General features: G+C 53.4%; 2 protein-coding genes and 1 long non-coding RNA gene across 20 annotated transcripts in view; 1 reads left to right on the forward strand and 2 right to left on the reverse strand.

The window, feature by feature from the left end:
- Positions 1-18,723, forward strand: GPR146 (G protein-coupled receptor 146). 2 transcript variants are annotated; one of them, XM_072836675.1, is made up of 2 exons: positions 1-86; positions 12,862-18,723. In XM_072836675.1, the coding sequence occupies exon 2, from the start codon at positions 12,888-12,890 to the stop codon at positions 13,887-13,889; it is 1,002 nt and encodes a 333-aa protein (XP_072692776.1). In that variant the 5' UTR covers positions 1-86; positions 12,862-12,887; the 3' UTR covers positions 13,890-18,723. The 2 variants fall into 2 exon arrangements, with proteins under 2 accessions (XP_072692776.1, XP_072692777.1); XM_072836676.1 differs by lacking the exon at positions 1-86 and adding an exon at positions 9,416-10,061.
- Positions 1-22,792, reverse strand: part of CHLSN (cholesin) — a 148,328-nt gene that overhangs the window by 58,737 nt on the left and 66,799 nt on the right. The gene's annotated exons all lie outside the window — the stretch shown is intronic.
- Positions 17,324-22,792, reverse strand: part of LOC140638783 (uncharacterized) — a 20,785-nt gene continuing 15,316 nt past the window's right edge. For both annotated transcript variants that reach the window (XR_012035750.1, XR_012035751.1), the window contains exon 3: positions 17,324-22,454. This is a non-coding gene — a long non-coding RNA (uncharacterized lncRNA). The remainder of the gene's footprint in view (positions 22,455-22,792) is intronic.

Consider the following 22,792-nt stretch of genomic DNA (forward strand, 5'->3'; position numbering starts at 1 on the left):
CGTGCGCGCCGTGAGCCCCGCCGCCTCCTCGGAGCCCTGAGCTGCCCGCCCCGCTGCGACTGCGCGGCCCGCGGCCCAGCGAGCTGGTGAGTGGGCGCGGAACGCGGGGTGGGTCGGCGGCCACTCTCGGGGTCTGGGCCCGCGCGGGGAGCGAGCCCCGGGTTGCGGCGGCTACGGCCACGCACGGCCGGTGAGCGCACCGACTCTCGGGTGCCTCGGCCCCGCCCTGGCGCTGTCCTCTTGAGCGGTGCGGGCGCTGTCCTGCCCTCCCTTGGCTTGGGGGTGCTGTCCTGTCCCCCGGAGGTTTGGGGTGCTGTCCCCTGGGGGGTAGGGGCGCTGTCCTGTCCCCTGGAGGCTTGGGAGTGCTATCCCCTGGGGGGTAGGGGCGCTGTCCTCTGGGGGAGTAGGGGCACTGTCCCCTGGAGGTTTGGGGGCACTGTCCCCTAGAGGTAGGGGCGTTGTCCCCCAAAGCTTGGGGGTGCTGTCCCCTTGCGGGGCAGGGACACTGTCCCGAGTCTGGGGCCAACCTGCCGCTGTGCGCTGACTGGGCCGTCGCTGCCCTGCGGTCATTAACCTGTGGAGGGGCATGTGGTTCAGCACCACTGAAGGTTCCTCACATGTCCTGCAGGCGGGGCAGGGCAGGGGGGAGGGTGGTGGAGGGAAAGGAGGCTGACCAAGTTCTCCTGGGTCAGCTCCCGTATAGCTTTCCTCCTTATGATTACACAATTTTTAGTTAAGTTCTGGAACTACATCTAAATGTAATCAGCAAGTCTGTTAAGTGTTTTAGATACTTGATAACACGTAAAATTCCCTGTTCATGGAAAGGCTCCATCATAGGAAGGCAGGGACCCCAGCCTTTGAACACCCCATCTGCTAACAACAGGAATCAAGCAAGCTAAACAGCTTACCTCTGTTCTCTAAGCCAGGCACTCCTCTGCTGTCATCACCTGACTAGTCTTTGCCCTGTCCCGAGGTGGAGAGCCTGAGGGCACTCGTCCATTTGATGTGGAGAATACCATTCACCCCTCTGATCTCCCCCATTCCTGGAGGTGTCCTCCAGCTCTAAGTAACCAGCTCCATATTTCAGCTGAGCAGCTCCTAACCTCCTGGCAGAGGTTAGCATTCAATTGCAAAAGGCCAGAAGCTGGCTTCATGGACCTCTACAAATACAAGAGTGTGAGGAGAATGGCTCTGACCATGTTTCTAGGCTGCTCATGCATAATGGTGACCAGATCCTCCATTGTCCTGACTCTGTCTAGCGGGGGTGCTGCTGAGTGACAATCACATCTAGTGTACAGCCACTCTCCAGGATGCACAGCACAGCTCCTGAGGGAGCTGCTGTAGGGCTTGGCTCTCCAAACCAGAACCTTTACTATCGTCCTGAATGAAGCAGGCCTCCAGATAAGTGTTTATCAGGCCCCTCACTTACAGGAAGCTGGGGCGGTGAGCCTGTCACCCAGGGCCACACACAGCTTTTTGACCATGTTGTGTCCTGCCTCTCTAGTAAATTTGGAAATACCCTGAGGATGGAAGAACACAGCTTTAGGGCAGAACTCAAATGTCAACGCTGAACTGGTGTCCCTGTAACTCAAAGCCCATGGTAGGCTGATGAAAGGCAAGGTATATCCACCTAATGTGGGTCATACAGACTTTTAGGTTGGGATGGAAAGACTGATTATACCTATTATATAATGAGAAAGTGACATACTTGCAGAGATCACTGCTGGGAAATATGCTTGTGTGACTTACTGATGGCAAGAGGGCCCTGCTGCCTCCTGGGATGAGGTAGGGTGGGGAGAGGACTCCTGGGACAGCTGCATATATCTCACATCCCTCGGATGTCATTTGGAATCCTGAAAACATAACTGCCACTTGGCCTTCAGTGACCCAACAACATACCAGGGTAGTTAGTGTCTTAGGGGTGGCAGGAGGTGGGGGTGAGTACAGAGAATTGGGGCCTCTGCATTAATTAGGGCACATGACAAATCATGCCCCTTCTTCCTTAAATGGTGTTTCCTGTTATCTCCCCTTGCTTGCTCCTGGCTCTAAGGCTAAAGCCACTTGTATAACCTGGCAGCATCTGCCCACAAGGGTCTCACAGGCCTAGGATGCAAAATACCACCCAGGCAGGGGACTCAGTCTAGGTAAGAAAAAGGTTGATCTTCTCTCGAATTTGAGATACCAAAATGTCATGGTGCTAGGGTTAGAGTTCAGTCCCCTGGGAGCCTCTACTTGCAAACACAACATCCCTCCCATTGCAGGACAGTTTGAGATGGGCTAGGTGTCCTATGCCTACCCTAGCAGACCCACCCTGGGTCCCTTTCCTACCCATACATGCCAGTGGGGTGTGCCCAGGGGCTGCCACTTTTAATTAGAACCCAGCAAATGGAGGAGGCAACTGTGATGAGTAAAAATAACCAGTGGTTCCTCTCTGGGAAAGGACCTCAGGCGCTGATAAGATCAGCGGCCCTGAGTGCCCCATACCCCTCAGGCAAGAGCACACCTAGCTAAAGGGTGGGAGAGATCAGGGAGCCCTGCTGGTGTGCCAGGCCTGCCCAGTCTGAAATGGAGACCTCATCTGTCCTCAGCCCCTTGAATTTCCGAGTGAGTCTCTTTTCCCCTGGCCCTGTGTGCCTGGAAGGAGAGCATTAGCCTCAAACCAAGTTAGTCAGGGAACAAAAAAGCCCAAGTAACTAGTGCTCCGTTGACAAAAGAACGTGTGTCCCATCTCCTTCCAGGGAAAGGAAGCCAGTGGCCTGGCACAGGCGCCCTGCTGGCCCAAACCTGGCTGCTTGGTCTCAGGCCCCACAGTCCTTCCTGAGCCAGCAAACATGCCTGTTCTCTTCTACAGAGAAAGAGAGGCAGCTCTTTGTTTATGCATCTGAGCCAGGTTGCCTGGCTCACTCACTACTCTGCAATTTAGAACCGTAAAAAGCAAAAAGCTATAAAAATCAAAACAACCCATCTATATAACGAACAGTTTCTTATCACACCCCAGGAAGGCACAGCGTTTGTGATAGGAATCAGTATGCGTAAGCTCTCTACATTGAAAAACCTATGAAAACACCAGCCTTTCCGGAGTGTCTGGCTCCTACCAGCTGGATGTTAATTGTAGCTAAAGTCTCTGCCCATTATTACAAAAGGAAATAAACATTCAGGAGTCATTTTCAAAGTATTTTGATTGTTCTAGAACATTCATCTGAAGTTGAGTCTCATGGTGCACAGTGGGTCTACGTCAAACAGAAACAACCCACGGGACCGTCAGCCAGGCTGAGGTGTCTGCCCACTTAGGGTACACTTCCTGGGCCTCACAGCCCCGTGCCCACACCCAGACCTCCCAGCAACAAGAGGCACTCCCACTCTCTCTGCTACCCGTTGTACTACATAGGGTCTACTGCTCACCTTGGGGAACAGCCTCTGAGAGGACCTAATAATCCTCCTCTCTAGCCAGGCTTCTGGCAGGAATCAAGAGGTACCATCCCCCCATTCAGAAAGCTCTCAGCAGGTGTCAAACAGAGAGCTGCAGCAGGACTGGCTGGAGGGAGTGGGGTGGGGATAGCAGTCAGGGAGGGCTCCCTAAGGTGCTGCTGTCAAAAGAAAACTTCAGGGGTGTTAGTACCTGTTACGTGAACAGGGGAATCAAGGAAGTCTAGGCAGTCTAGGCAAGGGATTGGTGTGTGCACCCCTCCACCCCTGCCCCAGTGTGGGCAGGAGGCCCAGCACCAGTGGGCCCCCAACACCAGAGGACAGGATTTCCTGATTAACAGAGCAAGGAAATAAGGGTAAGGTTTTAGTGAAACCAGCTTAGCTGTCTTGGAACAGGCTGATTTCTCTTTGCTGGCTTTTCATCTCTGCAGGCTCTGCACGTGTACATGCCTATGCACACACGCACGAATGCATACACACATGCAGGACTCCCAGGAGGCATGACCCCCACCCAGCCCAGCAGCAGCCTGCTTCTGAGTCCCTGCAGTCCACCATCACCGCCCCCAAGGCTGCTGCTCTGACCCACTCCTGGCATCCTGCTCCACAGAAATCACTATTTACCTTAGCCCTAGAGTTTAGCAAAGTTCACTTTCATTGCTGACAGACATGCCCTTTGAATCAAGGGCTGGTTTATACCATTCTGGACTCTTTTTTGAAAAGGCACAGAAAGAAAGCCACCAATGTCCCGCCTCAAAATGCTTCTGACAGGCAGCCTAACTGGAGCATGGGCCTTGCCCCAGCCAAGAAGAGGAGTGTCACTGTGGAGAGCACTCCCTGAATCCTCCTGAGTTAAGACCAGAAACGAACTGGACCAGAGCTGCCCCACCCCCCATGAGTGCTGTGAACACAAGCAAGGGAAGCACACATTCACACCCCGATTTCATATGAGTGCAGCACCAGGAAATGCACGGTCTGTGCTGTTACAAAGCTCTAACCTGGACCATGAAGCCTCTGTGATGGGATGGTCTGTGCGCATGGCGGGTCTGGAGCCTGCTCCACCCTTCCCCCAACAGCCTGCACTAGGCTTGTGACTATTGCTCAGGGCCTCATACCTCCCTTCCTGTGTCCTCTTCCCATGTGTCAGGTGACAGATTCTGGGCAGGAGTTCATACACCAGCTTTCTGTGCATTCACTGTGTGTGGGAAGGAGGGGACAGAACTGCACCTTCCTTGTCCCCTCACCAGGGACTCGCTGAGGCCCACCATGCCATGCTCTACAGAGCTGGATCCACCTAACCCCCCAGCAGTCACATGAAAGTCTCCTAAGCTGGGGAAACTGAGGTAGTATTTTACCTGCCTAAACAGCACCACCCAGCGGGTAAGCATTGAGCCTGGGCATTAGTCTGGGCAGGGGACTCTGAGACCGAATTTTCAACTAGGTGAACATTCCACAGAAGTCTGGGCATGTGTGCCTGTCCTGGCAGCCTGCTATGCCAGTTCACAGGTCACTAGGAGGCGTAAGTTTTCGTATAAGCAGCCTCCTTCACTGTGGAGGCCCTATTTCAAAGTTCTCCCATGTAGGGTAGACTGAGGTAGGCCAGGGTTCAAGGCAGTGCTTGAAATCAGAGCCGCTTCCCCAAAGCAGAGCTGTTTAGGATGAGTGCCATCCTGTGTCATGCACGCTTGCTGCACCAGGGTCCTGGGATGCACCTGTCCCTCTCCATCCCCGGCACCTGGCTTCTGCCACTGCAGGCACCACCCTGCTGCTTCTGATGCTTGGCCCCTACTGGTTTTTCAGGGCTCGTCAGGCTGCTGAGCAGCAGCATGGCCTATGTTGCTCATCTTCCTTGTGGCCTGGCCTCCCACCAATAGGTCTCCACTGTATACCTGTGGCCCGCAGGCCTCTTTCTGTCTAGTATGCTGATTCACTAGTCAGCCACCAGTGCTATGGCATGTCTCCCCAGGCCTGTGCTGCTCGTGTATCAGGGTCTCAAGGCTATCTGAGTGACTCCTACAGATGTGGCAGGCTCAGGGGGTTGCCGTTACCAAAAGGGAAGAAACCCAAGAGCCCAAAAGTACTAGCTCAGGGCCCAGAGCTGAGGGTGCATCCACGGAGTTCCAAGCCAGCAAGGGCAGCTGCCCACAGGGGTGCTCGGGCTAGTGCCAGACCTGCTCTGCCACCGCCGGAGGCCCTCTTCCATCAGGACCCACAGGTCAGCAAGTCAGACATCCTGGGGGTTCCCTTGTCAGCCTTCTCCAACTGCTCTATACCTCCAGCCTATGGCACACAGCCTGTCCTCACTCAGGTGGTGAGCCCATAACCCCACCAAAGAGCCTTCAGACCCAACGCAAGGGGAGCATGGCATGACCAGGAGGTGGCTGAGAAAGCTCCTAGAGTTGGAAATTGTCAGATCTAAGAAAGCATTTTCTTGAAATATAATTATTGAAGCGCAGAGGAGATCTTTCAAGAAAATGGCTTTTCTTTTACACGTAAGATTATTTGTAATGAATGTCTGTTGCCCAACTGAGGACACACAGGCCCTAGCTGGGGATGTAGGGAGAAAGAGGGCCTGGAAACCATGAAGTCCCCAGAAACCAAGATGGGGCACAGTACCCCACAAGGGCTCCATGCCCTGGGGGACTCCTAGTGGACACTTGGACAAAACAGCCACCTGCATGTCCACTGGCCTCTCATTCTGTCCTCGGCCAGCACTAACTGGGTCTTCCCTACCTGTGGGAGGCAGCTATTGCACTGTGCCCTTCTTACAGGGTGGCCTCAGGTCACCCCTTGAGCCAGCAGACGCCCGCATAGCAGTGCTGTGACACCAAGTGCACAAATGGATGCCTGTTGTGACCATGCGACTCTGTCCTTGTGAACCTCAGCCTTCCTCTCCTCTAAAGGGTAGGGCTGCTGGGGCCCAAGAGGTGACCCCTCCAGACTGGAGAAGAAATGACCACAACTTTGTTCCCTCTAAAGACTTCCCACCGCACAGCCAGCCTCATGCATGGGACATCAGCTCAGCTCTTAGGTCCCCTCAGGCTTTTCTGGAAGAGAATGTCATTTTGAACCTCTGGACTGTCTGGAGGCTGCCTTCTCTGGGATGTGCATGCTTCCAGGCTTGAAAAAAGGGGTGCTGTGCAGCTGCAGAAGCATACATGGTAATGATCTGAGTTGGCTGAGGGCTCACCTGGGGCAGGGGGCTTGGGGCTGCTGTTCACTCTGACCTGGCCCAGGGTGCAGCTACTCCCTGCTTCCACCAGGCTGGCCTCTCATATGCTTTCCTCCCTCGGGCACCTGCCAGCCCAAAGGCCTGGAACCCTGCTGCCCCGAAGCTGTAATGGCCTCACCATCTCAAGGGAACAGGATCCGGAAAGGGAGCAGGCTCTTAAAAGGCCAGCCCTGTTGTCATGATATAGGGGCTTTCTTCTATTTGAGTGTAATTAGAAAACAAAACAAACACACAAAAAGCCCTAAGAAAGGTAGAGTATGTGAGTCACCTTTATGGAAAAAGCCAGAAGAAAGTTACAAGGGACTCTGTCTTGGACAACTCTAAGCAGGTACAGGGTCCCTGGCCTGCAGAGCTTCCTCCCTGTCCTTGCTCAGTCAAGATGCCCAGTGCCTGTAAGGAGCAAGCCAACCTGACCTTGCATGGCACTCCTGCAGCCTCTCCCACCGGCCGGGGGCTGGGCTGCCACTCTGTCACCACGGAGGCCTGGGGCCACATCCCGCTTCAGGCCCATGTCCGGCCACACAGAGGATGGGGCCCCGTGCTCCTACTGCTGCTGTTCTTGTGGATGCACCTACGTGTGCTGGCGGTGTCTTTGCTCTGTGGACCTGGACTGACTGGCAGTCCTGGCTTGCCAGAGAGCACACTGCACACAGACTCCACGGGAGAAGCAACCACAGACCCATCTTGGCAAGGGTCTCGAGGGTGGGTGGGTTCCTTCTCCCCATGGAGATCTAGGGTGGAGAGGAGAGTGCTCTGGGAAGACATTCAGTTATTCGTGTGTTCCTGGGTCCCCACGGAGTTCCAGTCTGGATCAGCTACCCTGGGAAAAGGCTGGGACCCCAACCAGGAAGGGAGAGGTTCAGGAACAGATCAGCACCCAGCTGAGGTGAGACAGTGGGCTGGCAGGAGTGGGAATCCATGGGGGCCCCAGGTACAGTCCTGTCTGCTGCAGGCCTGTGAGCACAGCCATTGCTGTGGGTGCTGACACGCGACCTGTGTGGATGTCATGGGAGAGTCAGTCCCAAAGGAATTTTGGGGGAGGTTTTGGGAAGTGTGAAAGGCAGTAGTAAGTCTGGCATCAAGAAGCTGGAGGCAGGCCCAGTAGAGAAGGGCAGAGGAGCTGCACCGAGCAAGCTGGTCAGGTGGGAGAAAGTGGGGCAGGAAAGGCAGGCGGGCCAGGCAGCTCTGCCAACAGACCCTTTTAGAAAGGGCTCTAGGGTGCATGGAAAAGGAGGCAGGCCTAGGAGCCAGGGAGGCAGCAGGGAACTCTGTCAAGGAGAGGCCTAGGGGTCCTAGGGAGGAGGTGTGGAGACAGGCCCAGCCTGCTTGTAAGGCCAGCCTGGATAAGAAGCCCACTGGGGTCCTCAATGACCCTGACCCCTTCAGTCAAGGGGCACAGCAGGTGACAGGGCCCTGAAAGCTAAATTATCCATCCTGCCTTTTGGGAAGAATGTGGCAGATTTCCAATTGAGAATGGGTGGAGCAGGGAGTCGGGCCCTGCTGAGTGCTGGCCCAGCGTGGCCCTGGAGAGAGAGCCTTCCTGGAACCACCCGCCTCCCCCGGCTGTGCTCCAAGTTCCTCTTTCTCAGGAGTTGGAAAGGTGGTCTGAGGCCTCGGGGGAGAGAGGGAGCCAAACCATTGTTCCCAGGTCCACCTCCTCCCCAGATGGCCTGAGGGGAAGTCTCTGTTCCCAGGTTCCTGGACTTGCAGAACCAGAGTGCACAAAAGGGAAGTGGAGTCACCGCAAGGAAATGGGAACCAGAGAAAGGCAGGCCTGGGCCAGCCCCCACTAGAGGCCCTCTGTGGCCAGGAGGGCAGGCTTGGGGGTTCGGGGGCATCTGCCTGGTTCCCAGGTGCAGAGTGTCCAGCAGCGCCCCCGCCCCACCCGTGTTCTCTGAAACACCTCAGCTGTGCTGAGTCAGCAGCTGCTGGACCCAGCTGCTGTGCTTTAACAGCTGCCCTATGACTCGGGTTTAGACAGGACCACCGCTTGGCACTCATGCCAGACCTGCTTACACATGGCAATTCTGGGGGTGCTGTCCTGAGTACTTCCCATCCACCTGTGCCATGTGCCCACAGCCCTGGGCTCGGCTAGCTCCACCCCTGGTGCTCACAGGGACTCGTGTTCTGTTTGCACAGGATGTGGGTGAGCTCTTCTTGGGGCAGGCACTTGGCTGACCTATGCCTGGCCCCCTGCCCCTCAGCCCTGTCCTCCTGCAGACAGAAATGAATGCTCATACCACACACCAATCACTGGCCTCCCCAGAAGAATGCTCGAACAAAAGTGTAAAGCTTGTCATCGTCAGGCTGACAAAGTGACCAGTTTGTGTCTGGAATCATGATCATCCTGGTACTTGAGACGCAGAACTACACACAGAATTGAACTCTGGCTTAAGACATAAAGTTGATAAATTCTGTATTTACTAGCTGTCAGCAAATAGAAACTCATGCCTGTTTAAGTCAAAGACCCAGCACTGATGGTCACCTCCTGCTCTCCACAGATCAGCCCAGTTAAGGCACACAGGGACAGCCCCTCTCCAAAGCGCGAGCCAGGGCCACACAAGCACGAGAACTAGGAAGGAAATTCTAAACAGACTGTGCTCCACGTGATGATTTCCTAAGAATGGAGCCACCCTTAGCCCAGCACGGCCGCTTGCCAGCTGTCCTTCCCGCGGCCCCAGGAGGCAGCCATGGGCAGCAGGGCAGTGGCTTCCTGAGCCCTTGGCTGGGGGGACACAGCCAGCAGCACACAAGCCGGCAGCTCCACCGTGGCCAGTGACCCCAGGAAGATACCCGCCTTCCTTCCTGCCGGCGCTGAGGCTATGCCCAGCCCTCACTGCCCAGGTTCCAGGGTGAGCAGCCACAGCTCCTCTCCACGGAGACTCCACGAGGCCCATAGTGCTGTCCTCGGTGGCCACTCCGTTTCCTTGCTCAAGGGAAAAGGGGAACTCGTAAGTGCACATGCTCTGCACCCTGAGTGTTTGCAACAGCCACATGGACCCTGGGCAGTCACTGGGTGCAGGCCTGGGGTGCAGACAGTAAGGAACCAGAGCGACAGGACAGGAGCCTGATCCGACGGTGCTGGCCCTTCCAGGCACAAGCCTGGTTCTGTGAAACTGGCTGTAAACAGAGAGAGGGAGGGGCCATGGTGCCTGCCAAGGGAGGCAGAAACTGAGCGATTTACTGGAGGAAAACAAGTGGTGTGCTTCCACACCGGGCACTAACTGCACACACGCACCCGCGCAGGAAGCCAGCGCCGTGCGGCTGCCGCTGATAAGCACACGAGGTGGGGGGTGGGGGTGGTTTGCAGAGAAACACAGGATCCTCTCTGGCGTTTGTGCTTCAGTGTTGCTTACGGACAGAGTCTGCGGTCCAGGCACAGAGAAGTGTGGGGCTTGGGATAAAGGTAAGCAGCCTGAGGCTCGGCACTGCTGCAGGCCACTCCAGGGCTATACCAGGGGACAGTAAGGGGACATGGATGGGGCCCCGGGGGACATGCGGCAGGCCGTGGCCAGGGAAAGCGGAGGGAACATGCGGCAGACAGTGGCAAGGGAAAGAGGAGGGTAGTGACAGGGCCTAAGGAGGAGTGTGATCCTGGGGTCCTGGCCTGGGCACAGAGTGCGTGCCAACCTTTCTTGCTGGCCAGCACCCCACTTGAGCCAACGCCTGTCCTAATGATGGTGGAGGGCCCTTCCTTTTCTGGGGCTGCAGTTCCCCTTTTCTGGGACAGGTCTTTGTCCTCTTATGAGGAAAGAAAGGGACTTGGATGTGAGAGTAGGTGGGACATCTCAGGCTGACCCTACAGGTACTTGTGCAGGACGTGAACCTGGCAGGGCCTGACCAGAAGGGTCTGGCTGTGGGCTGGTCACAGCACAGACAGATGCTCTGGGATGGAAGATGTCCACAGTGGCCATAAGAATGTACAGTTTCCTGAGGCCCGAGGCCCATGAAGTTTGGCGGACAAGCTCTCTGCAGCCATGGGCTCCTGCGCACTGCACCCCCGCCCCCAGGTTACTGTCAGAGCCATAGTTCAGCATGGAGGCCACATTTAAACATCCACAGCCAGCTCTGTAGGCATTCAGGAAGAAGGAGAGCGGAAACTGGCCATGTAATCAGCTAAAAGAGGACATAAAAGGGACCCCGTCCCCAGCTTCCTGCAGGAACCAGTGCCTTGGCTGTTGACCCACAGGTGTTCCAGGAGCATGCCATCCACCTGGGGCTCCCACCTTTCCCCCCAGAATCCAGCCACTGGGGTGCAGAGCACCCACCAGGGCTAGAGGCTGAGGAGCACTGTCTAGATTTTAGGACCTAGATTTTAGCCCATGCTATGGATGACAGTAAACACTTCTAAAAGTAATGTAACCAATACGTGTGGGCAGAGCCCGGCCAGCCCTGCGCCGAGCCTGACCCTGGACATCGCTACCGTCTGACACATGACATACATCATCTCAGGCTGCTGGGTGGCATTTATGAAGATTGCAGAACATCCCTGCTGACTCGATGTCCCTGATGTCTGCATGGCCCACTTGCCCATGGTAGTCTGATGATGCTGGGCTTGAATGCAGATACAGTCCTGCTGTGAGGGCCCCAACCTCCCTTCATTTTGTTCAGTGCTAACTGTCCTGCAGCCCCTGTGGTCCAGGTGTGGCAGGGCAAGGCAGACCAGTGGGTCACACTGCTCTTTCTCGATGTCACCCCCTTGTTCCCACGCCAGGCTCCGGCCAGCACAGCAGCAGGGCCAGACCTCCGAGCCCTGTCATGGGCAGCAGGGCTGGCAGATCCCTGTCCAAAGCCTGGGAAACAAATGTTTGCTTTGCGTGTGCTTGCCCAAGAGAATTTCTTATTGTAAGAGTGGAAGATCAGGTTGGACCAAACTATGTTCTGAATGTAAGGTTTTCCTCCAAAGAATTGACATTTGTGAACGGTGTTTTTTCTTCACATTATGGGTTCTCATGGCCAGCTGTGTACCCAGGCCTCCCATGCGCTAGGACACAGGCCACTTGGTTGCATTCCGCCTGGGCGCTGCCTCTCAGGCTGGGTGGGGATACTAGGGCCAGTGGCCCACCCCTGACTGTCTCTCTTGGCCTGGACACCTTGGCAGGGTGGAGCTCCCCAATGGGAGCATGCCCTCCTCCCTGAGGAACCCCAGGCTACATGAGGGTTCTCACGGATGTGCCCTCACTGGGACTGTGATGGCCCTGTGGAGACAAAGGTATGAGTATCTCAGCCTGTGGCACCCACCCCCACTTCCAGCCTCCTACCAGTCAGCTTAGCACCTTATGCTCTCTCAGCTCAGTTCAGGGCACACCTCAGTCACACATGCCAGTTTGTCTAGCTGCCTGTCTATCTGCTCCCATGTGTGTACCCGTGCCTGCTGATGGGGCTGGAGGTGCAGCATAATGGTGCAGCCTCGGTGGCATGAGAGACAGGGCGGGCTGACCACCAGATCACAGACAGGTGTGGAAGGCATGCAAGCAATTTCTTTGCACTTTAAGAAGCGTCTGGGCCAGGTTGCGGCCTGCCTGCTCGGCAGAGGCTGCTATTCTTACCCAGGAGGCTATGGAGGGTCACCCTGTCATAGGAAGGCCCATGTCTGTATACATCCCAGCCCCTAGTGCTGTCCAGGTGCCACCCTGGCTGACCTGCCAGCATCCCCAGGGGCACCTGTCTTTCTAACCCCACTTTCAGGAAGAGGTATAATAGCAGGGAGTTACGAGGACTTGCTCAAAGCCACGCAGCCCAGGCGGAAGGGTCAGGACTGGGCCCTCATGTCCCTGGGGCTCAAGGGCCAAGGACATGATGGGAGTGGGGTAGGTCCTGCAGTGTCCCTTCCCAGTGGAGAGAAGCCGGGGCCCTGCAGGAGGCATGAAGCATGCCAGGACAACTCCCCCAGTACTAGCTTGGGAAAATCATCCATGGTTCAGACTCTCAGAAACAGGCTTAGGGAGACTTGCCACGGCCGTTAAGATGACTGCAGCATCGTGACCTTGTTGGACTGAAGACAGCCATACGACAGCACCTTTGCACTCACAGAAAACACTCAGGACAGAGTATTTTTGAAAAGGCCCATAGTCTCTGACTGTTCCTGTGAGAGTTCAAGGGGCAAGGCTTTCTTCCTGCACCACCTCTGCATTTCGGAGGGTTTGCAAGCCCGGGGCTCTGGCTCAAGAACACCCCCTAACTTTCTGCTGCTCTCTCCCACACAGCCCAGCCCGCTGCCGCCGCTGCCGCCATGTGGAGCTGCGGCCCGCTCAATGGCACAGGCAGCCTGGAGGACCAGCTCCTCTGCCAGCACTTCCACTTGGTCCTGTCCGTCTTCTCTCTGCTCTACCTGGTCATTGGCGTCCCCATCGGCCTGGGCTACAATGCCCTGCTTGTCCTGGTCAACCTGTACGACCAGAACAGCATGACCATGCCCGATGTCTACTTTGTGAACATGGCTGTGGCGGGCCTGGTGCTCAGCGCCCTGGCGCCCGTGCACCTGCTGGGCCCCACTGCCTCTGGGTGGGCCCTGTGGGGCTTCAGCAGTGAGGCACACATCACACTGCTGGTGCTGTTCAACGTCTCCTCCCTGGTGACCATGTACTCCACAGCCCTGCTCAGCCTCGACTACTACATCGAGCGCGCTCTGCCGCGCACCTACATGTCCAGCGTCTACAACACCAGGCATGTGTGCGGCTTTGTCTGGGGTGGGGCCCTGCTCACCAGCTTCTCTTCCCTGCTATTCTACATCTGCAGCCACGTGGCGGCCAGGGTTGTTGAGTGTTCCAAAATGCAGGACACAGAGGCTGCTGATGCCATCATGGTGTTCATCGGGTACTTGGTCCCCACCCTGGCCGTGCTCTACGCACTAGCACTCATCTCGAGGATCCGGAAGGAAGACACACCCCTTGACCAGGATGCGGGGAGGCTGGACCCCTCGGTGCACAGGCTTCTGGTGGCCACCGTGTGCACACAGTTTGGGCTGTGGACGCCTCACTACCTGACCCTCCTGGCGCACACATTGCTTGCCTTGCGGGGGAAGCCCATGGATGGGCGCTACCTGGGGATTCTGCTCTTTGCTAAGGATGTGTCAAGATTCTTGGCATTCTCTAGTAGCTCTGTGATGCCGCTTCTTTACCGCTACATCAACAGAAACTTCCCCGGCAAACTCCGGCGACTGATAAAGAAAATGCACTGTGGGCACCAGAGCTGCTCCCCAGACCAAGTGGGGGTCCAGCAGGTGATGGCATAGAGAGCCGACTCCTCTGATTGTGGCCACTCTGAGCACCGGTCTTGGGGCCACTGTCAACGTCCACTGCGGAGCCACCTGACAGACGGCCAACAGTGCATGCCCTGGAGGCACAGCACTTTCTCACTGTCTTCCCCAGGAGGTCACTGAGGCAAGAACAAAGGACAGCACAAGGCATGTTCTCGCCAAGTTTTCTGCCGTTCCAGACAGGCCATGCTTCCACCAAGGCCACATTGTTCAGAGCAGCAGGGGCCTAGGTGAAGAAGGCTGAGTTGGCCCACCTGCTTTTGCCGGCAGCGTGTGCCTGGTCCTTTAGGTCCACACTGTCAGCCTCCTCCACACTGGGTTCCCTGAATGAAGTGATGACAATCAAAAGCCAGTATTTACATGGTCTTGTTAAAATCCTTGATTTCCTCTCTTACTTTATTTTTGTTTGTGAAAAGAGAGGTTTGATAGAAAAGTCACAACAGCATGGAAAATGAAGGAAACAACACAGAAGAGCACCTGTGTTGGACAGATGGGGTTGGGCTTCATGACTGCAGGGTCACCCTGAGGAGGCGTGAGAGGAGAGGTGCATGGTGTCACACAGAGATGGCATGAAAGTGTTTCCGCAGGAAAAAGCCAGCAGCGTGGCTGGTCTTAAGCGAGAATAAAGTAGCCCGGGGCTCTCATCTTGCCGGCCCAACACACCTGGTACCCCTGCTCTCCTCACGGGTGACATTAGCTGACCTCTTTCCATGTAGGTCAACTCCCCCCTAAATGGGTACCAAACTGAACAATAAAGGTAAACTGAAGAAAGGAAAGGGCGGTTTCCACAGAACCTCAAAGGGGCTGCTGGGGGGAGACAGGCCTGGAAGACCGAGCCTTGTCTGGCATCCAGGGTGGAGAATAGGGCCACCCTAGCCACCTCACACCTGTCTGATCCTCCATGGCTGCTACTGGAGGAGAGCCCAAGACCTGCCTGCTTAGCCAGAATCCTGGATCCTCCACACTGTGGCCTGTACACATGTGCTTTAAGACTGTGGCAACGGAAGCCCCCTGCCTCCCACACCATCTGTTCACCTGCACCCCAGCTTCACAATACATCCTACCCCTGCAGCCCCTAACTCCCAACTCTGAAACCCACAAAACTCTAAAAACAGGGAGATTTGTTTCTCAAGTCTGCAGCAAATTAATTTGTAGCAGACCCTAACCTGAAGTGGCACGAGGGCACTTTTCTGAGGAAAGATGAATGTGATCCTGGGGCCCAGCCCCAGTCCCAGTGTCCTACAGTATGCGGTCCATGCTGCTTGTTAACTGTCTGTGTGTGTGTGCATGTGTGCACCTGCACATACAGAACCCAGGTCAACAGAAGTTGTTTGCTAAAAGGAAAACTATAAACAGGCACATTCCTTAAAATATGGTTTATATTTCAACCTAAGTTTTCCTGCAGTGTGATGGTTACAGAGAACAGCTTGGGCTGGAATTGGTAATTTGGTGACTCCCTCCTGCTTTTAGGGTTGTGCACCCAGGAAAAAATTTTTTCTTTGGTCATTGCTCAGTAATGCACCGTATTTATTTATTTATTTTAACCTTTTGACTCTCTTCACCCATTTCCCCCACCAGCCACACCCCTGCCCCTGACAACCACCAATCTGTTGATTCTATGACTTTGGTTGTTTTTTGAAAGATCCCCCATATACGTGAGATCATGAGGTGTTTGTCTTTCTCTGACTTAATCCACTTAGTCCAGTGCCCTCCAAGTCCATCCATGTTGTTGCAAATGGCCAGATTTCATTCCTTCTTGTGGCTGATATTCCATGGTGTGTGTCATGTGTATGTGTACACAACCCCTGCCTCTTCTGTGTCTGCTCCTGTGTCTTGGCCATGGTGAATGATACCCCAGGAACACAGGTTGCAAACATCTTTTCAGTTAGTGGTTTGGGATCCTCTGAGTAAATATTCACAAGGGTGATGACTGGATCATAGGGTAGCTGGTTTTTTTTAACTTCTGAGGAACCTTCTTGTTTGAGTGGCTGCACCAGTTTGCATTCCCACCAGTGGCGTCTGAAGGTTCCCCCTTCTCCATGTCCTCACCAGCTCTTGTCTTCTTGTTGATGGCCTTCTTAACAGATGTGAGGGGATCTCCCTACTGAGGGATGCAGAGTGCATTCATTTCATGTACATGTTGGCCATCTGTATGTGTTCTTTGGAGAAATGTCTATTCTGACTCTGTGCCCATTTTGCAATCAGACTTTATTTTGCTACTGAGTTTCTTTATGTATTTTGGATATTAGTCCCTATCAGAGATATTAACATACTAACCTGTGACAACCTGAAAACTCAGTTCTGACCTGTCTGGTCCAAGGATAACAGAGTGTGGCTCTATTTTTTGCCACGTTCCGTTCAGGGAAATCTCTCCATTTGGTCCTGGTCTCTTGGGAAATTCAGCCTATGACTTAGTTGCCATTGTTTTTTTTATCTGCAGAATATATCCCCTCTAGGATGATGTGAGTTAAGAGTCTGCCTGGGCAGAATCATGAAAGTACACTGGATGCCAGAGCCCTGGTGTGACTTGAGCCTGGTAGCTGTGAAACTCTGGACAGGTTCTGTGGGGCCCATCTACTTCCTAGCCAGTAGATCCAGGGCAGAATGAGAGAAGTTTCCACGTTGCTTCTGTCAGGAATGTGCTATTTCTACTGAAGGACACAGTCCCCTCCGCTGTTCCAGGTCTTCTGATGGGCTGGGGTTTCTTTTCAAATCCTGAAAGCCTCAGGCCTGACCCCTCCCCACTCCTGCCACCCCCACCCTCCTCAAGTTGTGGGCTGCACAATGGGTAGTCCTGAGGTCATGGCTCCCCTGGGAAACCCTGGCGTTGGCTGAGTGACTAGTGCAACTGCACAGTCCCCTAGCACTGCTGCCATAGAACTTCTCACCTCAAACATGCCTGTTCCTGCTTGGCTTCTAGTTCTGTCATGGTGGGTGGGCAGCTCCAGAGCCAGGGTCAGGCCAAGGTCCAGTATGCACAGCCAGGCTCTTGGGTCAAGAAGCCAGCACCGTTATTACCAGAAATGGGATCCAACTTGTGAGCTCGTCTGTAGTGGCAGTGATACTTCAAATAAAAAGTCCCTTTTCCTTGCTTCTCTCCTCTGTTCTTTACTTAAGGAGAAAGAGGTCCTAGGAGAGAGGGAAATCCCAAGAGCACAGAGCTGAGGGGCACACAGGTCTCTGCCACAGCCCTTGAGTCCCTCACCCCAGCTGGGGTCCCCCAAACAGGAGAGGGATCTAAAATCATGGATTTGTTTGTAATTTCTCAGTGGCTTTGGTTGCAAACTGGCTTCTTTCTGACAACTTACTGGGGACCTGAGAGAGTCCTGCCAGGGGTCCCTCCCCATTCCCAATGCCCACAGTTGCTGGTGACAGAGGGCCCCCAAGGACATGTGGCAGCCTGGCAGCTCTTCCTGGTGAAGCACCGGCCCATGGCAGGCTGGGGTTCCTGTGTAGACCCTTAACCTCTAATGGAGACCCTCTCCACTCTCACAAATGTGTCTTTACCTCCATACTCTTCTCCCTGCTGGCGACACCTCTGCCACCAACCCCACATGCTGCAGAGCCTACTCCCCATTTGATGTTTGTTTATCCACATTCTTGTGCTAAATTATTCTCAGATGAATCTGGTGTGACCCAACATTTCTCTTCCAGGTATGGGTGCTTCCAGTGCTTCTGCCAAGTTGCCAAAAAAACAAACAAAAACAAAAACAAAAAACTGAAAGAATTTTGAGCTGAGAGAAAAATGGAAAAAGCTAAAGTAGACTGTAAATGCACGCATATATATATATATGCGCGTGCGTGTGTGTGCACACACACACACACCCTTTAATTGATCAATCTGTATTTCTCCCAGTGAAAGTTTACGTTCCAAGGTAATTCTGTTATCAAAACTTCTAGATGATCACATTTTTATTAATCCACAAACTCATCTATCTTGCCATGCTTAAGATTACAAAAAGCGAGTTCAACCTTAGGTTTACTTCATGAAGGTTAGAAAATTTATCATAGGAAACCAGACATACTGTTACGTGTGGCAGAGATGTCAGTAGGTCAAACATTCCTTTATGGAATGCACTTGATAAAGGATAAGCCTGAAATAATTTATTAAGAAGCTAAATTATAAGTCCAATTCTTGAATTTAAAATCAGTTGGAAAATTTGGGGACTTTTTCATTTCTCATCTGTTAAATCTGCTCCAGTGGTTGCACCCGTTGGCCTAAAGTTCTATGTAAATGATGAAGAAAAACCTGCTAAAGAAAAAACCCACACATTTTAAAATTTAAATTATTTGATATATCTTACTCAATTTTGGAATTCTTAAAATGTGTATTTCCAGGGGTATATGATGTAGATCAGAAAATGGCACAGAACTTACCATAAAACTGGTTATTTCCTGACGTTACAATTACATTAATACAACCAGTAGTCATTCAGCTGCATACAAGCCCCTAGGCTTTGGCTGCTAAGTGGCAGAGGAGCCGTACTCAGAAGCCACTGCACAGGTCAGTCATGAAGGCTAGCAGAGACAGCCTTACAACTCTTACAAATGTTATTCTTCCTTGAGAATAATAATTTAAAAATTGCTGACTGCATCCTGAGGGCTGAGTATAGAATTGAGTGTCCTGGTGGCTCCAGAAGCTCCATATAGGAGGGGCTGTCCCCCGACCCCTCTGTAAGAGGTCAATGAGCTGTGTACACAGTGAGTGCTCGATACACTTGAGAAGTGAATGAGTCCTCTACGAATGAAGGAATTTGAACATACAACATACCTATTTTATATTAATAAAGAATATGCAGTTTAGACTTTATGATTTGTCTTGTTCTGTTGAGCGTGTGTATGAGACAGGAGTTCTGAGTACAAAGCATTTGTTGAGTGCCTATTGTGTTCTCAACCTTTCTCCTGATATTTAAAACCACTTCGTAAGTTCTTTTGGCCCATCTGCCATTAACATTAACGTCATGTGAACCTGTAACGTGAGATGCTAATGTACAATATGCTGTGAAGTTGGAGTGCAGTACTTTTTGAAGTCCTAGCAGGACACTACATGACTCAGAAATACTTTCCAGCCTCTAGAACAGGCGTGTTTGCGGAGCTCCACCCAGTGGCCATCGGCAGACCTTCACTCTGCAGGACAGCCAAGTATCGGCCACAGAGCTCCGGGACACTGGGAACTGTGTTCATGCCACGTGAGGGTGCTTCTCACAGGTCTAACAGCTGACATGATTTGGGTTGGCTGGGTCACATTCTGTGATGTAACTCAGTGATCTTCTATGGTAGCTTTAACTCCCCAACCAGCTGCTGAAGAGCAGACACCCTGACACACATTCCCCAACAATCAGAGCAGGAACAGGAATGTCCTTCAGAAACTATTCCCTGCAGATACTGGCTCAGAATCCATGAGGCTCTCAGAATTCACAACAAATTGTGCTTTTACAAAAAAAATGCCCTCAGCAGCAGTGGAGAAGGGTGCTCAGTCCACCAGGTGCTGCTCTGCGGGCATATACACACACATATACATGCACATACACACTGGTCATGCAAAGCCCATGCGGTCCCAGGTGGCAGCACTGGAGTCAGCAGAGCCTGGCTGACCTACAGGGACAGTAGCCAAGTGTGGGCCTGGATTTCTGTGTTGTTAAGGCTTGGCACACTATTTACAGGGCAACTATATGCTGGACTTTCTGATCTCCCAAGTGAAGCCAAACATTTAATGCAATGTTCTACATACCAGGGAGCAGGAGAAGTGCTATGGCTAGAAAGTAAATAAATAGTTTTAAAGATTGTACATGCTTAAAAAAAAAAATGTTGGAAAAGCTATCTAAAAGGGCACTGGTAAATGATGGAGTGTGGAAGGGGAAAGCACTCTGGCCTGTGGCCGGTAGGCCAGCCCATGAACCAGCTGGGAAGCCTCACAGGTCCAGCCTCTGCTCCAAGGGGGCTGCCCATCACGTGCATCCACAGGTTGTTTCAAAGACCCAAGGAGGGCTGCTAGGAAGGGATAGGGCTCCATGGGGACTCCTCTGAGGTGGGCCTGGGCCATCCTGCACCAGGGAGTAAGGATGAGCTAGAAGACTAATGGGGCTGTGTCAATGGGACACAGGCCCTGGCTTGTAGACATTCCCCATGGCCACATTTGGGACAGTTTGAGCAAACAAAAAGTGAAGAAATAGAAGGGGGAAAAAAGTCCAAAGTTACACTCAAAAGGCAGGGAGCCTCAAAAAGGAGGGAGGAAGGGAGAAAGAAAGCAAAAAGCTCAGGGCAATCATGGGCTTAAGAAGGACTAGCATAAGGCAGGGAGTGGGGGGTTTGGGCAGAAGGGGTCAGGAGTGTCCATGTACTCTAAGCAGCACTGCCAACTCCTCAGTGAGATAAAGACCAGGATGCTCTAATCTGGTGCCCTGCTTGGCACCATTCCATGCAGGTGTATCCTTGGCTCACCTTAGAAGGGCTACCATGTCAGCCTGTGTGTACACAGCTAATGCCTGAAAGGCAAGGCCTAGCCTGTGGGCAGGCAAAGGACAAGCCGGCCAGTACCTTGGTGGGGCCAGGATGCTGCATGTGGGGAGGCACAAGCCCAAGACAGAGGAATGAGTAGCTAGGGATGCCTGGGTGCCTCAGTGGTTGGGTCTGCCTTTGGCTCAGGTCGTGCTCCCGGGGTCCTGGGATCAAGTCCCGCATCGGGCTCCCTGCAGGGAGCCTGCTTCTCCCTCTGCCTGTGTCTCTGCCTCTCCTTCTGTGTCTCCCATGGATAAATAAAATCTTTAAAAAAAAAAAAAAAAAAAAAAAAGTGAGTAGCTAGAAGCAGAACTCAAAGGACAGGTGGGACGGGGTGTGTGTGTGGGATGTCCAGAAGTGAGTCAGGGAGGGGACTTGCACGGCTGGGCTGAAATGCCCCAGCAACAGGTCCAGTCAAGGAAGAGCACCAAACAAGAAGCCCATGAATCCCTGGTGCAACCAGACACCCTAAGCTTGGACCCCACTGCTTTCCTTTCCAATTCCTGGACTGTATCCTGACCTCCATCGCTGTTCCCTGTGCCTCTGTCCCTAGAGTCTAGGTTAAGTGCTTCCAAATCCCTTATTTCCACAGGTGTCCTTGTACTGCGGCTTCCATGACTGAAGCATCCAAATGACTTCTCTCACAGACTGAGAGCCTGCCACTGTGAGTCCCTTCACGCTCCTGCATTTCCAAGATCAAGGAAATGCTTGTGCAATGGACTCACGATTTCACATGGTATGAACAATGCTCTGGAAAAGGGCCTGCTCCCACAGGGCCAGCAGCCCTCCTGCACCGCTTGCCCACCCCTCACCTCTCAGGAGGAGGAGCCCACACTCCTCGCAGTCTCTGGAGGACACTTTTCACCTCTACACACTGGTGCCTCATTTGCAAGGAGACAGCCAGCCAGACAGGGCTGAGTGGACCAAACACTGGGGCCTGAAGGGCGTGGCCATGCTCGCCATGTGGTTGTCAGGCAGCACTGAGACAGGCTGGCAGGCTGCAGGGTTGGAAGTCAGGTTGAAGCCAAAAAAAACCCAAACATGGTTTTTTTCAGGAAAACATTTGTCCAAACATCCCAAATCCCCCCCCAGTGTCTGAAAGGCCCCATTACTTGGCACTATGGGTCTACTCCAAGATTCTCAGGTGACCAGCAAGGCCAGATGAGCATGGAGATAAATCACGAAAGAGCCAGTAGGATGGCCTCTCGGGGCACTGGCTCAGCTCCCTGTCCTGACAGCACCTGTGGGGGTGCCCCCATTTTGGCATGCCCACCAGAGGCCCCCATAATCCCATACAACTTCAGAGAAACAGCCAGACCAAGATTACTAAGTCCACACTAAGCCTGCTCTTTCTTCCTCTTGCTGACTGCATGACAGCAGGACAAGGAAAGCAAAACAAGCAGTTTGGTTGCAAGTAGAGGCAGAAGCCCAGGCAACAAGGGCCGGCTGTAGATGGGCAGGTGGGACCCCTCCGAGGGACGGAGATGTCCCTCAAGTGGGCTGTGATGAGGGCTGCACATGTTGGGCATCTACTAAATACCAGTGAACTATACTTTTCCAAACAGCAGAGTTATATGGTTTATATCTCAAAGCCATTTTTAAACATGTAAAGGTGTCTCAGTGAGGAATCAAGACACGCAGGGGTCATTAGTCCTGGTATTTTAGGACATTACATAAAAGGCGACTCCCCCCAGTGCCTAGCAGCCACTTGTCTTTCTATATGGATTGGCTCCTCCCAGACATGTCCTCTAGTGGAGTCACAGAACATGTGGTCCTCGGTGGCAGGCTTCTCCTGCTGAGCAGCCTGTAAGGTCCATCCAGCTTGTGGAAGATGTGCCAATACCACTGCTCTCTAGAGCTGAGTAATGTTCCATGTGTGGGTATATGTTTTGCTTATCCACTCCTCCACTGCTGGACACCTGGCTTCTCCACTTGCGGCCACAGTGAGAAGAGCTGCTGTGAACATGAGTGTGTTCAGATCCCGGTGCAAGAAGGCTGTCTGGAGAGGCCACAGTACAGCACGTGTCCACAACCTGGGCTGGGCTGTGGGAAAAGCCAAGGGCAGATGTTCTTACTTCAGAGACCAGAAAACCTGACTGTCCTGTGCTCACACATAAGGACAAGATCAACAGTGTGTTGTGGGACAAGGGTGGGTAGGAGTCACTGCTCCCTGAACGGGCTGCCCATCACCTCTCTACACGGGGCCAGAAACATATGAAGGAGTGGTGGGGACAGGGAGACCACTGCCAGTTCCCACTCGAGTTGAACAACCCACCCAGCTGACAGGCAGGCCCCATGCTCTGGGAGAGGAAGGCAGGGCAGGGTGAGGGGTCAAGCGCACCTCCTCTTTCATTCATGTCCAGTATCTATGTGTATTTCAT

Source organism: Canis lupus, chromosome 8, assembly GCF_048164855.1.
Source record: "Canis lupus baileyi chromosome 8, mCanLup2.hap1, whole genome shotgun sequence".
In the NCBI taxonomy this organism is placed as follows: Eukaryota; Metazoa; Chordata; class Mammalia; order Carnivora; family Canidae; genus Canis; species Canis lupus.